Raw genomic sequence first — 17,366 nt, 5'->3', positions numbered from 1 at the left:
GATGAGTGGAGATTGTAAATGGCTATAGTTTTCCTATTTATGAAACAAACAACAAAAACCACTAGCTAAGATTAAGAAAAGCATAGCAAAGAGGTAAAGCTCTGTACTCTGCAAGCTATTCTTAAACATCAGTGTTCTGGTCTGGCCTGATGTGTCAGCTTGTTGGCACTCAGATGCACTCACTTGGAAGCTGCACCAGTTATTTCTCTTTTGCCCCGGTCCTTTCTTGTTCACTGGATTCCTTTCGCAGTCCCATATACGCAAAGTTCAAATCAGTCATCCTTTAGAAATATTTATTTTGGGGGCATATTATGACATAGTTTATTTTGCCAGGCCCTCAGGGGCACAAACAAACAGCTGTACATTCCTGCCTTTTTAATGCTATCTAGGCCACTCAGTGGCAGGCTGAGGTCCCTTAATAACAGGCTATTGGGATGCTGCCATCTGTTACTCTATATTCAGTGTTGCAGAAATAGCAGAGTCATTCCAGATTTTATTTGCTGGAGTCAAACTTAAGCTCCATGCTAGACTAGAATCACATTTCTAGGGCACTATTTTGCAAATTAACAATCTCTGAAGTGGGACAAGAACTATGATGCTGACAGCCTTTTCTTTATGTTTCCTCCTTGTCCCTCTTCTTGCCCAACAATACAGCTTTAGCCCAACGTGCCATTTTGACCAAAGCCATGGATTAATATGTGATGAATGCCCAGTTGGGTATGTGGGACCACGCTGTGAAAGGTAAGTGAGTACGATGTTTTTAACTGTATGAGATCTGAATCAAAAGTGTTTATCACAGGGAACACTTCCTTCTTTTTTTTGCTGCCTCTCCTTGTCTCTGTTCCTGTTTTCTGAAACTTGCTGAAGAAATTCCTGTTCATCTTCCTCTGACACTGCATCCACATATTTACATACTTATATAGTCTTTATCCTACTTTCCATCCTTTCCCTGAAAAAGTGATTGCTTTATTGCTTTATGGTAAATTACAAAGCTTCAAAGAAGCATTTGCTGAGATGTTAGAAACCTTTTTAAAAGTATTCTCCTAGCAGTTCCATGAGTCTTTTTAGATTTTTTTAAAATTATTTTGTCTCTTTCTGTCACTTGAATAGTTAGAATGTGGTGAATCAAGTATTCAGTAAATTAATGTTCCCTCTTCTTGAAAAGTTAATATGCAATTAAACCACAATCCTTATAATAAGTTATTTGTTGGTTTTAATTATTTATAAAAGAATATTTTACCTTTGTTACTTCTAGTTTTCTGTTGCAGCCTTTATTTAGCAAATACAGGATAGGTTTTAATGACAACAGAGAATCTCTATTTATTAAATATGTAGAAAAGCTCAATATGCTTCATGTGTTTTGTTATTACTTACACAAAAAGGCAAATTAAAAAATAAAAAATTGCATGTTTTGGCTATGATAGGTCCAAATGACGTGTTAGTGCTCAGAGAGAAAGTTCCCTTCACTAATAACCCCATCTGCCTTCTCATATTCTATTACTATGAAAGAGTCATGCATATAATTTAAGTGAAACAGAAGGATAGTAGAAGCACTAGTGCTAAGCTGCCAGGGTTCCCTTTCCACAGGTGGTGAGAGACAGGGGAAATCATCACTGTATCTGTGCACCTTTCTATCTTTTGGGATTTCGTGTGGATAGAATAACTTTTAAGAGCAGTTAGTTTGCCAGAGTACTGCTGCTAGTTGTTTGGAGGTCACAGTGAATCAGCGCTGGCTTTGGCTCCATGATCCACATCCCTCATGACTCTACGATTAACACCTTTTTCAAGAGGGACTGAGAGATCCAGATAACAGTCTATCACCTGGCTAGATAGTTGTGGGGAACGAAAGTGTGGCATTTCTGTATCTGAGTTGGCTTCTGCCATTCGACACCTCCATGAGCTGCTTGCAGCTTTTTCCAACATATACCCTAAAAATATAAGGCTTCTGAATGAAGACTTTGTAAGTCAGGAAAACGTACTGGATGGGGAGAAGTAGGAATGAATCAAGAGAAAGAGCCAACTGGGAAAAGCAGAAACCTGTCCGTATGCCGTGAATCACCCCCTAGTCGTATCTTTCCAAATTACATTTACGACTACTTCCTCTTAAATCCCCTATTGTGCTATATCTGTCCTAAAGTGAGAGTGTAGGCTGTCACCTGTTTCCACCCATCATCACCGAGACTGCTCCTGCTGAGTACTATCTCTGCTCGTCTTTTCCTGTCGATCTTGGAAGTCATCACCTTTCTTCAAACTAGTGGGCTGTGAAGTTAATGATGGCAGGAATAAATCACTTTGGTGCAGAGCACTTTGGTGGCAGTTTGTCAATGCAGGGTCATTGACAGCTTCCATTAGCAACAAGTGCTATTTCTGAGTGGAGCGCAGGCTATAGCTGCAATATGAGAGAATCTGAATAAGTGGCAGGCTTGGATTTTTAGCATTATTTCCTAAGGAAATAAGGCTTGTGTGATCTTTTAGTGCATGTCTGGCTGACCACAAAGCACTTGAACTTGTAGGTCAATTTCAACTAAATCTGACAGAAGGGTAGAAGATCTCACAGATAGTAATTGTTCCTGAAAATTTTGTGAGAAGTGGCTGAATAGAGGTTAGTAAATGGGGACATGTCATAGTTAAGGGAGAGAGTACTGTGTGATCTCACACCTAATTAAACAGCAGAGAATACAAGCACAAGAGAGCAGGAGCAAGTGAGCAAGAGAGTTTATTAAATGTTTTGCTCATAAGAAAAATTTTACAGGGCAAGGAAAAGGCACTGCTGTAGCCTGAGGGATTGCTCACTGCTGAACAGCAACATCCTGCTGCAAATAATCAGCCGTTGGCCTTGTAACCATGAGATATAAATCCACTGGAAATTAAACCATTAATTCCATTGTTCATAGAATGATTCTCTTTCGTTTGTAACAAGCTGCTTGGAAATGCCCACAGCTGTCAATAATAATGAACAGAAGAAAGCACATTGCCTTTTGCTATTATTAATAGTGATTCTATAATTGCTGAAAGCGTTTATGTGGAATTCTGCATCATTTTAGCAACTGCATAGTGGCAGCTAATCTGCGTCACACAGTTGGCTAACTGAACAGTCCTAAATTATCATTTATCTCTAAGTGTAGAGGAAGCCTCGTTTTCCTATTTAATCCTTTTCCCCAGTAAATGAGATTTATGTTCTTCCTTTGCTTGTTACTCAATTTCCCAGTGGGTACAGGGTACAGTAGACTCTCTCCTATTGCTATACAAAATGTTTATGTCAAAAAGTTGTGCTTTGTGCCCAACATATTTACAGAATTGTGAGATGCATTTGCCAGCTGCACAGCCTTGATATTGGAAAGAGCCCACAGTTGTTTTTTTTCATAGGGAAAAGAAACAAGGTGGGTGAGTCTAGCTTCTCCTTTAGTACTCCTTCATTTATGAATATAGTTGGAGAAACCTTTTCCTCCAAGAAAGAGGGAGGAAAAGTCTGTGTAACTTTAGTGGGAGGAAAAGGATGAACTGTTTCACATCCTTCCTCCTCTCTACACCCCAGCATCCCTCAAATCTAGCACAGAGTGCCAACAGGCAGACCCTTCTGAGTCTCTTGGCTTCAATATGCTGCTGCTTCTGGCTAATAAATTTTTTTTCCCCTGTGCCAGAATTACAAACCTATATTGCAGTGCTGATGGGGAAAAGGAACAAACATTCAGAATGTTTTATAAAACAAATGCGTTATACAGGATTGTTTCCAGGTTGCAAAGATAAGCTCTCTGATATTAGAAAATGCAATATAGATTTATGCCTGGTCATACAACAGTAACATCTCTGTTGTGTATCTGAGGTAAAATTTTTAACAGCAAGTTCACAGGTTGTTTCCCTACTGGAGTTTTACCCAATTTCATACACAAATTGGTTGCACATAATTTTCAAAGCAACTGTGAAAATAGTATTTTCATACTTTTAAGTATTTAGTTTTACAGCCCATGTTAACTCTGTCTCAAAGTTTTTTTTCCAAGTAAACATAAAGGCATAGTATACAATAGGCCTGTGTTTTTGTGCATATTTGTGTATATACACACAACAACATAGGCTGTGGTGAAGAAAATTAATTCCATTCCATACAGACACGGTACACACATTTTCACATATATTTATATAGTAGCTCAGTGTTTGGCACCAATTATGTCAAATAGAAACTGTCACTCATGGGGAAACATCTGCATTTGAGGCTAGAGGTAAACAGAGAGAGGAAGTGAGGGGAGGGGGGGAGGAGAGGGGGAGGAAATGGGACCATTCTTGAATGTCTTTGTTCCCTGTTCTTATTCCTATTCCTTGTAGGTTGGTTGATTTCTCTTTTGAGTTTGTTGTTTTTTCTTTTTCCTCATCTCAATGGTATTCCATTGTACTTTGTAATGATTTAATAAGAGGTGTGTTTTTTCTAATCCATAAGTGTTATTTCCCATGCCACATGGATTTTTGACTTTTTATTGTGAACCTTCCCAAACATGTAGTTCTTGAATCTGAGAAGAGTAGGTGGAATAGAAATGTCCTTAAGGGAACAAAGGTGAAATTAGTGAAAGCAGATTTTATTTTATTTTTTAATCTACATCTGCAACTTCATGAGAAGTGGGAGAAAATGTTGAAGAATTTATACATAGATATGTGCGTACGGTGTTCTGTTAAGTTTTGCTCATTTGTCCCTACTTTCAGGATCTAATCATCTTGAATCTAGATTCAAGAATATCTATGTGTTGAAGTAGAATGTATGTGATGAGGGTGAGTTTCACTAATTTTAATTAGGAAAATCTAAATTGATGGGGGGGGTGGGAAGTGTTATCAAGGTCTCCTGCTATTAATAGGAAATGATTCTCCATGTGTTTCTTGCAAACCCCTGGAGTATTTGTGAGTTTTTTTTTGTTTGTTTGTTTTTTCTGTGAACTGCTTGGTAAGTTTATAGGAATGCTATAAGATACTGAATTCTTAAATAAAAGGGAAAATTGAAAATGACTGCACATTGAGTGAAGTCAGGTAGGTTAGTATTTCCAAAAGATACAGATTCATGACAAATATGCAAGTGGTAAATGAGAAATATTAAATAGCATAGCATAGGTGAATCTCACATATTATTCTTCTTATTTTGAGTAAAATAAGATCCGGCCTTAATTATCCAGTTACACTTTGGCTTTTCTAAATCATAGCTATTAATTATTACATGTACCCAGAGATTCCTGGCCTTTGTAACTGAGATTTCATCCCTGGGGGGAAAAAAAAATGTCAAGTTGTCTTTGGGAAAATAAGCTAAAAATTAGCCTTCTGTGGTTGCTGAGGTGTTCTCAATACCTTCTTAACAAGAAAGAAACATCCATTTCTTTTCTGGGAATAATACAAGGAGGTACAATATGTAGCTACATTCATGACAAGTTCTGAAAATAAAATGCATTAATTATTCTGATGGTAAGATTTCGATGTACTGTTGTTGTGGGGAAGTAGCTGAGAGAGATGGCTATGTGAATGCAGTAGAGCACAGTGGACTAGATTATGAAAATTATGCTTGTGTTAATGAGTACTTACATTCACGCAAACCACTGGGCTGTTTGTATAAATTATGCATCTATTTGTGTATGTGTTATGGATATTTTTAAAGAACAGGAAGAATTTTACTTTGAATAATAGCCTACTATTAAAAATAATAATAATAATAAAAAACAGATTAGTTCTAGCTATTAATTCCTCCCTGCTCTGTCATCCATTTTGATAACTTTTGCTACAGATATTGAATAATATTTAAAAAATGTTTAGACTGTTTTGTTTGGGATCAGACTGGAAATTTTATGAGATATTCTAGACATTGTGGATGAAAGGAAAAGGACGAGCATAAGTGGAAAAGAGTAAAAGCGTAGTGGAGCTGTGTGTTTCCATATTAGGATGCTACCCCAAATTCTTTCTAGACCATACCTCCTTGTACTATTACAAAGCAGGGAGGATAATATCTGCATAGATTAAAGCTGTATTTGAATCAACTTAAAATAATAGGAAATGTTAATTTATGTCATTTGATTTATGTACTCTATCTCTTCTTTACATTAATTTGAGTACATCTGAGATGAGCACAAATAACATCATTAGCTGGAACTGTGCATTTTTTTTTCTTCGCTATCTATAAATTGCTTTAACTGTGAAGTGTGCACAGATGTAATAGAAAGGGAAAGCAGCCCAAAATATAAGTTGAAAATAGGCTGAGACATATACAATTTTTTTTTAAATACACACGCATTTTAAGTCAGGTTCACTAACCTGTTTTACATGATATTAACTGGAAATTGCAGGTGGCCAAGGTGGAAAAGGTGATATTTTTAAATGTGTCTGTTAAAATAAGGAAGGAGCTATGCTAGAAAGTCACTATCCCTATGAATCCTGTCTTTCTTTTACAAAAGATTTCTAGGAATCTTTTTGCTACATGCCTATACACAGAAAGAAGCAACTGAATAATCAAGTGACCATGCAGTAGATCAGGGGAAGGCTATATGAGTGGGGAATCTTGTTGTGTAAACAATTTTATGTCTGTATCATTTTCTAACCTATAGGAAACACATTATTTAGATGAAGGGAGAAAATCATCAGACTTGCTGGGAAATGAGCGCACAAGAATATCTAGACATGATGTGCTGAAATACAAAGCCTCTCTAACATGGACCTGAATTCCTCTAGAGTGCCAGTAGACAGATTTCTTATTATGCTTTGTCTTGTCTTCAGTGCCAGTGACAAGATTTTTCTCCCATTGAAATCTAATTACTAGCAGAACTGGCAGGATTTCAGCTGGTACTGTATCTACAATATTGTTAAAAATAAGAAGGAGGGAGAGAGAGAAAAGGCAGTTAAGAAATATTTGGAAGAAGATCAAGTAATTTTTAGTGATTATTGAGATGATAAAATTAAATATTTCTAATAAGATTATTTGGGTGTCCTAACTCATGATCTCTTTTACTTTAGGTGTGCAGAAGGCTATTTTGGACAACCTCTAATACCAGGGGGATCATGCCAACCATGCCAATGTAATAACAACCTTGACTTCTCCATTCCTGGCAGCTGTGACAGCTTGTCTGGTGCTTGCCTGATATGTAAGTCAGGTACAACAGGCCAGTATTGTGAGAGGTGTGCTGACGGATATTTTGGTGATGCTCTTGATGCAAGGAACTGTCAACGTAAGTCATGAACTTTTAGTACTTCTGACAGAATTGATCTATTCTATATCTTTCCTCCTGAGAGGAAGAATGTGCCTCTGTATGCGTAAGCAGGAGAATGATGCGATGTGCTCATACCTCTAGGAATACTGTTTTACTTGCATCTGCATCTGGAAAGGGTGATTTCAAAATAAACAGAATGATGAACCTATTATGAAGCTTCCTCCTGTAGTTGAAGTAATAATGAAGCAGACGTGGAATAGACATAGGGGAATGGAAAATTGCATGTATGCAAAAGGTTATGCTAAATGTCAGATCTACAAAAATAAATATAAATAAATAGAAATGCGCTATGTCATGCGGGGAAATCTCATTATTCCCATTGGTCATTTTAGATTGGTACTGAAAGGAGGAGGAAAAGATATTTCAGTTACTGATGGGTCCAAATTTGGCAAAACTTGCTGCCTTCTTTCCACCTATGTGACATTGGTTAGTGTTGGAAGCTGCTTTACAGGACAGAAGCATTCTGCCAAGTTGAGCCTACTGGCTCCTGTTGAATATTCTGAGGTGCTATGGAGTAAAGTGCCTGGCACTGCAGCAAGCCACCACTTCTCAGCAGTGTTGTGCAGTGGTATGTTTTTTAAGTATAAGCCCCAGATCCAGTGTCAGACCTCCACACTGATTGCATGAAGTTGTGGAGAGCAGATAGAAGAGCTGGTAGAAGCAGGAGCTTTTGCTTCTGTTGGAGGCAGTAGCTCTTACTGAGTCCTTGCTGGCACAATTTGGAACACAACTCTTAGAATTCTAGCTTAAAAATATTCACATATACTTCTCCATCCATCTTCTGAAAGAGCACAGTACTTTATTTCTCTGTTATCAGAATTAAATCCTCTTCTTTCTTTGGAATAAATGCAGAGCCACTCCACTGAGTACAAAGATGTAAAATGCCAGTAAAGGTCTTGGGCACTACCTTATTGCTCCTAGGAGCACAGGAATCATTTCTTGCAAGATGTCTTGCAAGCACAGAATTCTGATCTGCTGGCATCCATTTCAAGGATTTGCTTTGTTAGTGGGGTGAAGTTTGACAGTTGGAATACAAGGTCATGTTTGACTACCTAAGACAGCACTGGGAGCTCCAGAGATTTAGAACGTAACTAGGTTTCTCAGCTAAGGCTAATATACATGGGTATATGTAAATTAATAGACAATCATGGAGAGAGACAACAGTATAAATGCTTTCTATATCTATGCGGTGCTAAATAAAAGTTGGACAATCGCATGCACTCTTTACACTAGTTAAAAATACATTATCATGTCATATAAGTTAGGGTGTTAAGTGTGTAATGTGATTTTTAAAAGCAGTGCATTTCATGAATCATAGCTTCAAGTAGCTTATTGCCATTCCTGCAGTGTTGACAGGGCTCTTGCTTTGAACATTTCTACAGTACTGGCAGCTGCATGGGAAAGAGATGTAATGTGAGGAGAGTTCCAAAAACATACAATTAAAAAATAAAAAGTATAAAAAATGAATACATATTTTTTTAAAAAAAAAAGCTTTGCTTTTGTTCTTAGCATCACTGACAAGGAGAGTCCCATAATGTATTCATAGCTTTGTGCTCACAGTTACCTTACATTTGTCTGCTCTCTGTCTTTCATGTGAGTTTTCTTTTTCTTTTTTTTTTTTTTTTGCATATGATTTTTTTTATTTCCTTTGCAGACTTCCATGAAGTTTGCCCTGCAGCTACAATATCAGGAGGACCGTGCCTTTACTTTGTTGTTTCCAATTTCTTTCCTTATTAAAAAGCTAAAACCAAGGGTATTGCAAAGCATGAATTTTGCTCTCAAATTATTGTTTGAAATGTTCTTTGCTCTTTCTCAGTACTGTGCTGTTGTCATATGCATTAACCATTTCAAATGGTAGTACAACTTTATAACACTATAGCTTCTCTGAATTTCTTGGTGTATCTGTACAAAATAATAAATCTAAGAACACGGAGCAAATGTCCTAGACTTATTTGGTTTCAATTTTGTAGATTGTTCTTTCCCGTGGAACAGCACAGTATACTGAAGCAAATAGCTAGAGGTTGCACTGATGATAGAGCTAGGTGGCATGAGATTAATTAAAGCAAGTATCCAAGTGTGCCTATGTGTGCCTAGTATCACTGTTAGAGGAGAATTAGTGTGGGGGTTCATTATAATTGCAGGCTCATAAATATTTATACAAATCAAGAGGGATTGAGAGAGGTCTTAACCAGTGTCATTTTGGGAGAAAGTAATACAAATTTCTCTGACAGGCTGTATTGTATTATAGCAACCATTTAGAATTTGGGACAATAGCTAATGTTCCAGTAGAGTTGTATGAATAGGAAGGGTTTAGGTGAGATAAATGCAAGTTATCAGATTGAGTAACAGTTAAGTGTATGAATAATCCTGACTACATATTTCTTCAGTATGTGCATACTGCCGTTGCCAAGAAAACAATTGAAGTCTTAATTTCCAAATTCTGTTTCGCCATTGTATTGCACACAGTCATCTGCAACTGAGTTAAGAATACGTGACATTCCACTTGGGGTAATATACGAGGCCTGCTCTGAAAGTAGTACCTTTTATGTTAATATTTTGGCACATGACCAACATCTGAGGCAGATGTTGGTAGTATGGCAATAGAGGTTGAACCTTCCCACCAATATTCCATAATGTTTTGTTGCTGTGTGACAGATGGCAGCAGAGGGACAGCCTGACCAAATGGCTTCTAACATGGAAGTACGTATGAATCAAAAGGGGTGTCACTTTATTCCTCCATGCAAAAAAAAATTGCTCTCACTGACATTTATTGATGCTTGCTGAATGTTGATGGAGACCAAACAGCAGGTGCAAGTACAGTGAGGTGGTGGACGGTGCATTTCAGCAGTAGGGACAGTGGGTCACCTCTGTTGGTGCAGATTTTGACTGGCATGGCATTCAGTCTCCTATTCATTGCTCGTGGAAATGCAGAGCTAATGGTGATGTCTGTTGCAAAAATAGCATTTTGTAGCGGAGAATTTACTCTAACAGTGTTATTTTACTGTTCAAATCTGTTGCAGTTTCCTTGAAAATAAATAGGAGAACTTACTTTCAGTGTGATCTACATATGGTATTAAACTTACCTGCATACAAAAACAGTAATTATTTATTTATCAGGATCCTTGTGATTTTTACGTTCCTGTTTAAGAAAGAAAAGATCCAAATAAAATATTTGCGCTTTGAAATCTGTGTTAAAATGTTGGTGAAACACAGCTGTTAATTTGTACAGATAATGTTTATGTGGGTTTGAGTTTACACATCATATTTTGACTAGTGACCATTATAACTGGAATATACTGCAGATGTGTACATGTAGTACCATTCTATGTGTTCAGTTTGGATTGTCAATAGTTTTAAAACACATGTATTATGGTAATGGATAAGGAAGAAGGTTGAAAGAGTGTGAAAGAGGTGAACATCATTATCAGATTGACAAGAGAGCCCACAATTATTTTGGGTTGTTATATATATATATGTATATATTTATGCATAATACTATTATTATTTATTCTCAGAAATATGAGACATTTTTGAAAACATTTGAGAAATAAGGCCATGAACAGATTGAAGCAAAATATGAAATCACTTTCATTTGAAAGAAGCAACTTGTGCATAATACCTCAAAAATAGAGGGAGTGGCAGGGAAAACTCATTTCAGTTTACAATATAGTAAGTCCAGTGAAGTCATGATGAAGATCCTCTTGTGATGGTCTACATTTAGGAAAAAATACAACTGCTTTGTCTCTAGTGGCACCTTATGACATGCAAGTATATGGCCACCATGTGTTTGCTGTTGGGATGCTTAAGTGTTTCTTAAAACAAAGCTGTCACGTTGAGAAAAAGACAACACGTGGTCAGTGTAGTGCAAGAAGGGAAAATGTGCACTGGGGCCTGTTTCAAAGAATAGATTAGTAATAAATATAGTGATGAGGATTCATGTTTCTCTGTGGAAAAAATGACACAGTAGCCTGCTTATGCTAATGGAATTGGTGCCTGTATGGTTATAGTCTCTATGAAATGTGATAACATCTCTCCCTTCCCTATTGTGATTGCTGCATGCCAAAAGACTTGTGATCTAAGGGCATAAAGGGTGATAGAGAAAGCATCTCCAAAACTTCTTCTCAAATATGAGAATGCGGGAAGCAAAAAGTTTTTCTTTTCTATAAGAAACAGACCTTTCCTTTTCACTGCTTTTTAAAAATCCTTAGGCAATTTGTGTTGTGGGTTGGGCTGGTTGCTTGAGTTCTATTTCCTCTGTGAGCCCTAATGCTGTTGCTGGAACAGAGGTACTTGGGGTGGCATATGAGGAGTTTTTTTATGAAGTGGAAACAAAATTTCTCAGTGCAATAATCTGGAGTAAAATTCTGTGTTTTTATGGGTAGGTAAATGTTGATTGTCACTGTCCAGGCTTTCCTCAGGCCTGCATTCTTGAGTTTGTCCAGATGGCAAAAACCATGCTGTAAAAAATTTGTCTGTTAAAGTCAGAATCAGTAGTATAAGTATACTGGAAACACATTAACAGTTCCTTCTTTTTTGCTCTGTAGCCTGCCGTTGCCATGTCAATGGATCCATCTCAGAGATCTGTGACTCTCAGACTGGCCAGTGCGAGTGTAAAGCCAACGTAATTGGACGCCAGTGTGACACGTGCAAGGTGAGTGATGATGAGCCATGGATGTTTCAGTTTGCTTCAATCTGGTGTTGAATGGGTTTCTTTTGTCAGGTTGTTGTTGTTGTTTTTTCCACTTAAGGAACAAATAGGAATTGTTTTAATGTATGGGGAGAATATATAGAAAATGGCCACTTAAAAAATGTTTTTCAAAGCTTTTCTGGAACAAAACAAACAACAAAAGTAAATCTCCCTTTGCACTCAATCAAAATACTTTAAGTCTCACTATACATACAAATACGTATTTTTGTGTGGTAAATACATTTCATATTTAGAATGTTTAATACAAATAGATGAATATATTGCAGGTCTGGAAAAATTTCTCTGTGAAGAAAGTTGCAAAATATCTGATAGAATCTGGTATTCAAAAAAGCAAATTGATTGTTTATTCCTACTGTGATTATTCTGTTTTTACATTCTTCTACTTGGGAATTCCTTTAGTGTTTTTCAAATACTGTACTTTTTTGGTTTTGGTGAAAATGTCTTTTGTCTTGATGTTGTTTTGCTGTCATGTAAGTCACTGCAAAAAAAAAAAAAAAAAAACATCTTTCATGAACTTTCACAGAGAGATTTCTTTAGGCTGCTTGGGAATATGTTATAACCATCTGAACATATCTTTGTTTCAGCATGAAGGCTCATGGGTTAAGTCTCTGTCCTCAGAACACCCTGTTTGTGTGATTTAAAGCACATAAATAATTGTGCGTAAACCAAAAGGATCGTTTCACCCATTAAGCTGCATAATTTTTTGAAGTGGTATCTCAGGGGAGAACGCTTTCATTTCAGCTGTATTTAAATAGTCCGTTCAAAGAAATATCGATAGTATCAATGGAACTTGCCACGCGCAGTATAACATACATATAAAATATGTCAATATTGTATTGCTAATACGAAATCAGCTGCTGTTAGGAATTAATCTTTGTTTACTACTATGTTCCTGTACTCTTATTCCAAGTAGTTTCATTTCCTCTGCTTTCTAACAGTGTTTACTTTTCATTTTTAAAGCCCAGCTACTTCTGGGCCACAGATAAACGGTTTTGTGTACCCTGTGGCTGCAGTGCCTTAGGATCCATGTCACTGCAATGTGATATGTCAGGAAGATGTATCTGCAAATCAGGATTCACAGGCAAACGCTGTGAAATCAGCAGACAGGTGCCTAAATTGAAAGAAAGTGCACGAAGCAGTCAGCAGATTCGAGTCCCCCCTCGGAGATGGGGCTTCAGCAGTGCCAGTGGGTGCCCACGGGGCGCTTACCAGCCTGCTACTCCGGTAATCAGAAACTGTGTGCATCGCATGGGCTGAAACTTCATATTCGCTTGTGGTGTTGTTTTTTTTTCCCCTTTAATTTTTAAAAAAATGTGCTTCAATACACAGAATTAACAAGAAAAGACATTGTTCTGCTTGTGGTGTTCCCCACATTCAAAGCTGCATAGTACAATTAACCAAATGGGCCAGAAGTCAAATAACAGAATAATTCCGAAAGCAGCACAATCAACAGTAGTGTGCAAAAAATATATGGATGATGTACATACATCTGTGTAATGAGTAGGATATTCATGGCCTTCAATAGAGCAAGACTTCCTCCTCTCGTGATTCAAGAACAAAAGGGCTAGGAGCTCCTGAGAAGACTCATCACCAGAGGCAAAACGTTAAGATCTAGCCTTGAAATATCAAATACGACAGGTATTAAAAGTTCTCATTTGTGAATATGGCCAGTCTTGAGACATTTTTAATTTTTAACAAGGACAAGTGCAGTCTATTTGAATACAACTCCCAAAATAACAGAAATATTCATCATCATATGTCAACAAAACAGCTTATTTCCTAAAATGATGTAATAATTATGGTGCTACTGCTTCTAACTGAGCAGTGTTTTAAGTAATTTGCTTTTTTTTTTCTCCTGCAACCCAAGTAGTCTGTACATTCTCCATCTGAAAAATAACTGACAGTATTTTGTTTTCCTCAGTCAGGTTCAAGGGCACATGCTTTATTTGCTCATATGGATTCCTTTGGAGAACGTGCACTTCTACCTATTTAGCATGTATGACATAACTGTATTGACTACACAAATACTCAAAATACACTGGTGCAGGGTCAAATATAGTACAATATTCAGAAGGTATTATGCTTCCTTGTTGTCACCCATGATCCTATCTATTGTTCAATAGATGTGACTTGTATAAACAAGGCTGGCTGAGGGTTCAGCCTGGAGTCTCATCTTGGGAGCTTGCATGACTGATCAAAATGTCTTTCACTGAGCAGAGCTCATCACATAACAGAACCCAGCATGCTAGTGATCTTTTCTTCACTCATGCAGTGTGGAGTGCTAGTGATCAGACTGTTTTTTCTGTTTTTCACCCTTATAAACAGAACTTATTAGATCCTATCAAACTTTCTTTTGAGAGCTGAGCTGCATGCTGTGCATTGGTTGCTTCACTGTATTAATCTGATTGTCTGTCCCGAAGATTTTGCATATTTACATTACTGAGTAATTCTTCCTGTGTAATAGAAATCTTTAGAGATACACTGTATGTTTAATTGAACCTTGGAGTTTAATTACATGGATTAGAATAATCTTTTCTCTCTGATGCACCGTATTTTGTTATGCTGAAGTATATAATTTGCAAAGCATTCCATTATAGAAACTGGAAATGAGAATCACGGTAATTTCTTATTATATATATCATCAAGCATTTGCTTAGTTTCTATATTTCTTCAGGCCAAATTCTGACTGTAGGTACAATCCCATATGTTGATACATATCAGTAGATTCCCTCTAGGAATGTGGAACGTCAGTATTAATCTCAGAGTTCAGATTTGAGGACACTTATGTGGAAGCCTGCCAAGGTCTCTGAGATTTCACCTACACAGGTTAGGAGTTTAACTGTGGAAACAAATCCGCAAGAATCTAAGTCAGTACATCTCCACTGATTTGAAGAATCTGTACTGATTTATACTAGGCAAAAATCTAACAGCAAATGGCTGAGGTACACAGTAGCACATTGTGAAAATAAATATATTTCACTTCAGTCCATTTATAATAATTAGCAGTTATTTATTTTTTTAAAAATAGGTAATTCTTACTAGCAAATGCAAACAGATACATCCTATCTGTGTTCATCTGAAGTTATTCCTAAGAATCATTCTGAAGAAGTGCCCTTGAGTTACAGAATACTGTGCACAGGTAGTGCCCTTGGTCAAAGGAGACAGAATCTTCTTGTCCAGAGTCTTTCTGGTTGAATCAATGTCCATTTATAGCAGAGAATTTGAATGCATTTTCTTAGCAACCAAACTGGCATAACATAAACTTACTATCTAGACACAGTACACATAGATGACTCAGGCCTTCTGTTTAAGTACGAAATTTCTGAAAGCCAGTCTGAAGACTGTACATAATAACCTTCTTGAAATTGTATATATGGAAACACAGCCTTGTACAAAGTGTACTGTCTAGAGAACATTCGTTATGATAGCAGTTACCATTCTGAAATCTTTAGTCCTTATCAGCTGTGTAGCTGCTTAGTGCCCTTGCCACAGTTTTACCTCTACAATTCTGTTTGTTAAGAATTACAGAATCAACAGAAAAAGAAAGGATCACCCTGCTATCCATAGGCACTCAGCTTTTCATCTTTTCCTAGTAATCTTTCCATGTACTAACTGCTCTTCTTTCCTCTCTTTGTGGCAGCCTGAAACGTTTGGCTTACAATCTTCCAGAGGATGTGTTCCCTGCAACTGCAACTCTTTTGGTTCCAAATCCTTTGACTGTGATGGAAATGGACAGTGTTACTGCCAGCCAGGAGTGACAGGGAAGAAGTGTGACCGCTGTGCTCATGGATTTTACAACTTTGAAGAAGGAGGCTGTACTCGTATGTAAATACTTCATGGCCAATTGCAAGTTTATTTATTTATCTATATATCTATTAATTTTCTTACTAAGCTGGCTAGTTGTGGATTGCCTAACAAATTTTCTTGACAGGTAGTCATTTTCATGGGCAGCCCTGTAAATCTGTCAATTGGCAAAGAGAATAATTGGCAAGAACAAAAGAGCTATTTCTGGTATTTTAAGATTAATTTATGGCTAATCTTCCATGGATAGCTATGTTTACAAGGAACAGAAGTGTCCTTTTCTCCAAGTACTTTCTGCCCAAAATACACCTGTGAAGTTCCTGTAATTTAGTTATAGTAATATCATAGAAGATTGATTTGGGTGCTTACCAAATCACAGCAGTTTGGCATGCTTTTTTTCAATTCACATCCCTTCTTTTTCTTCTAGTTTTATCCCAAGCTTTTTCATTGTCCTTACAAGAAGGTTGATCCTCTTTTATTAAATTGTGTTTAGTAGTATTTAGAATCTTGCTTACTTGTATACTTTATCTGAAAACCTTATTGTACACACAGACAAAAAAACTCTTCTATGTCCCATGTGTAAGCACAGTAAAAGTATTCTCCTCCAGATGCTGAAATTATAGCATCATCATGAAATATTTCCAGTTACTTCTTTATATTTATGTTTGTTCTTTTAGACATAAGGTCAAACAATGAAATGGACACTTCCTGTCCTTAAAGCAGTACAGACAGCTAGGTCAAAAAGAATCTAACCCATTGGTTCCTTCACAGAGAAATATCTATCTTTGCTAACAGGTCTGTACTTTTAATGTTTCATAAACTAGTTTAGATCTGGTCACAGGAGGCATAGACAACTGTCTAGAGTGTTGACATACCAGAGTGGCAATGGCCCCACAGTGTTCCTTCTTGAAGGCAGAATGCTACCAAGCTGAGAATATTGCTGCCGTTATTCTTCAGGTCAGAGCTGTAGAGTGTTCTTCCCAGCAGCAGAAATGGTCTTCCCCAGTACTCTAATCCTTTTCCATAGGAATAGCAGCACAAATAGCAAGCCTAACTCTCTGCCTTTCTTACTTCTTTAGCTTCAGTATGGAAAGAGCATCTACATTTTGAGACCCATATCTGTGCAGCAAAATTCAATCTCATCTGTTCTATTGATAATCATAGAATGGCCTGGGTTGAAAAGGACCTCTAAGATCATTTAGTTTCAACCTCTCTGCTGTGGGCAGGGTTGCCACCCACTAGAACAGACTGCCCAGAGCCACATCCAGCCTGGCCTTGAATGCCTCCAGGGATGGGGCATCCACAACCTCTCTGGGCAAACTGTTCCAGTGTCACCACCATTTGAGTGAAAAACTTCCTCTTAATATCTAACCTAAGCCTCCCATCTCAGTTTAAAACCATTTCCCCTTGTCCTATCACTATCCACCCATGTAAACAGTCATTCCCCCTCCTCTTTTCTTCTCCAAGCTAAACAAGCCCAGTTCCCCCAACCTTTCTTTGTAGTCCAGTCATCAGATCATCTTAGTGGCCCTCCTTTGGACCCCAGGCCTGGACGCAGTACTCCAGATGGAGCCTCACATGAGCTGAGTAGAAGAGGAGAATCGCCTCCCTCCCCTCTCCTTGCTGACTAC

General features: G+C 37.5%; 1 protein-coding gene and 1 non-coding gene across 7 annotated transcripts in view; both read left to right on the top strand.

Annotated features, from left to right (window-relative positions):
* The window catches only part of LAMA2 (laminin subunit alpha 2), a 336,526-nt gene that overhangs the window by 199,192 nt on the left and 119,968 nt on the right, over positions 1–17,366 (top strand). For all 6 annotated transcript variants that reach the window (XM_040697911.2, XM_040697907.2, XM_040697910.2 and 3 more), the window contains exons 18-21: positions 655–741; positions 6,973–7,184; positions 11,771–11,877; positions 15,575–15,755. In XM_040697911.2, the coding sequence (XP_040553845.1) occupies positions 655–741; positions 6,973–7,184; positions 11,771–11,877; positions 15,575–15,755 (587 nt within the window). The remainder of the gene's footprint in view (positions 1–654; positions 742–6,972; positions 7,185–11,770; positions 11,878–15,574; positions 15,756–17,366) is intronic.
* On the top strand, positions 3,995–4,048 carry MIR1660 (microRNA 1660). The gene has a single exon (NR_035153.1). It is a non-coding gene; the product is annotated as a microRNA 1660 (primary transcript).

Source organism: Gallus gallus, chromosome 3, assembly GCF_016699485.2.
Source record: "Gallus gallus isolate bGalGal1 chromosome 3, bGalGal1.mat.broiler.GRCg7b, whole genome shotgun sequence".
NCBI classification, from domain to species: Eukaryota; Metazoa; Chordata; class Aves; order Galliformes; family Phasianidae; genus Gallus; species Gallus gallus.
Note: the sequence above shows the minus strand (reverse complement) of the source record. Positions and strands in the feature narration are given on the sequence as shown.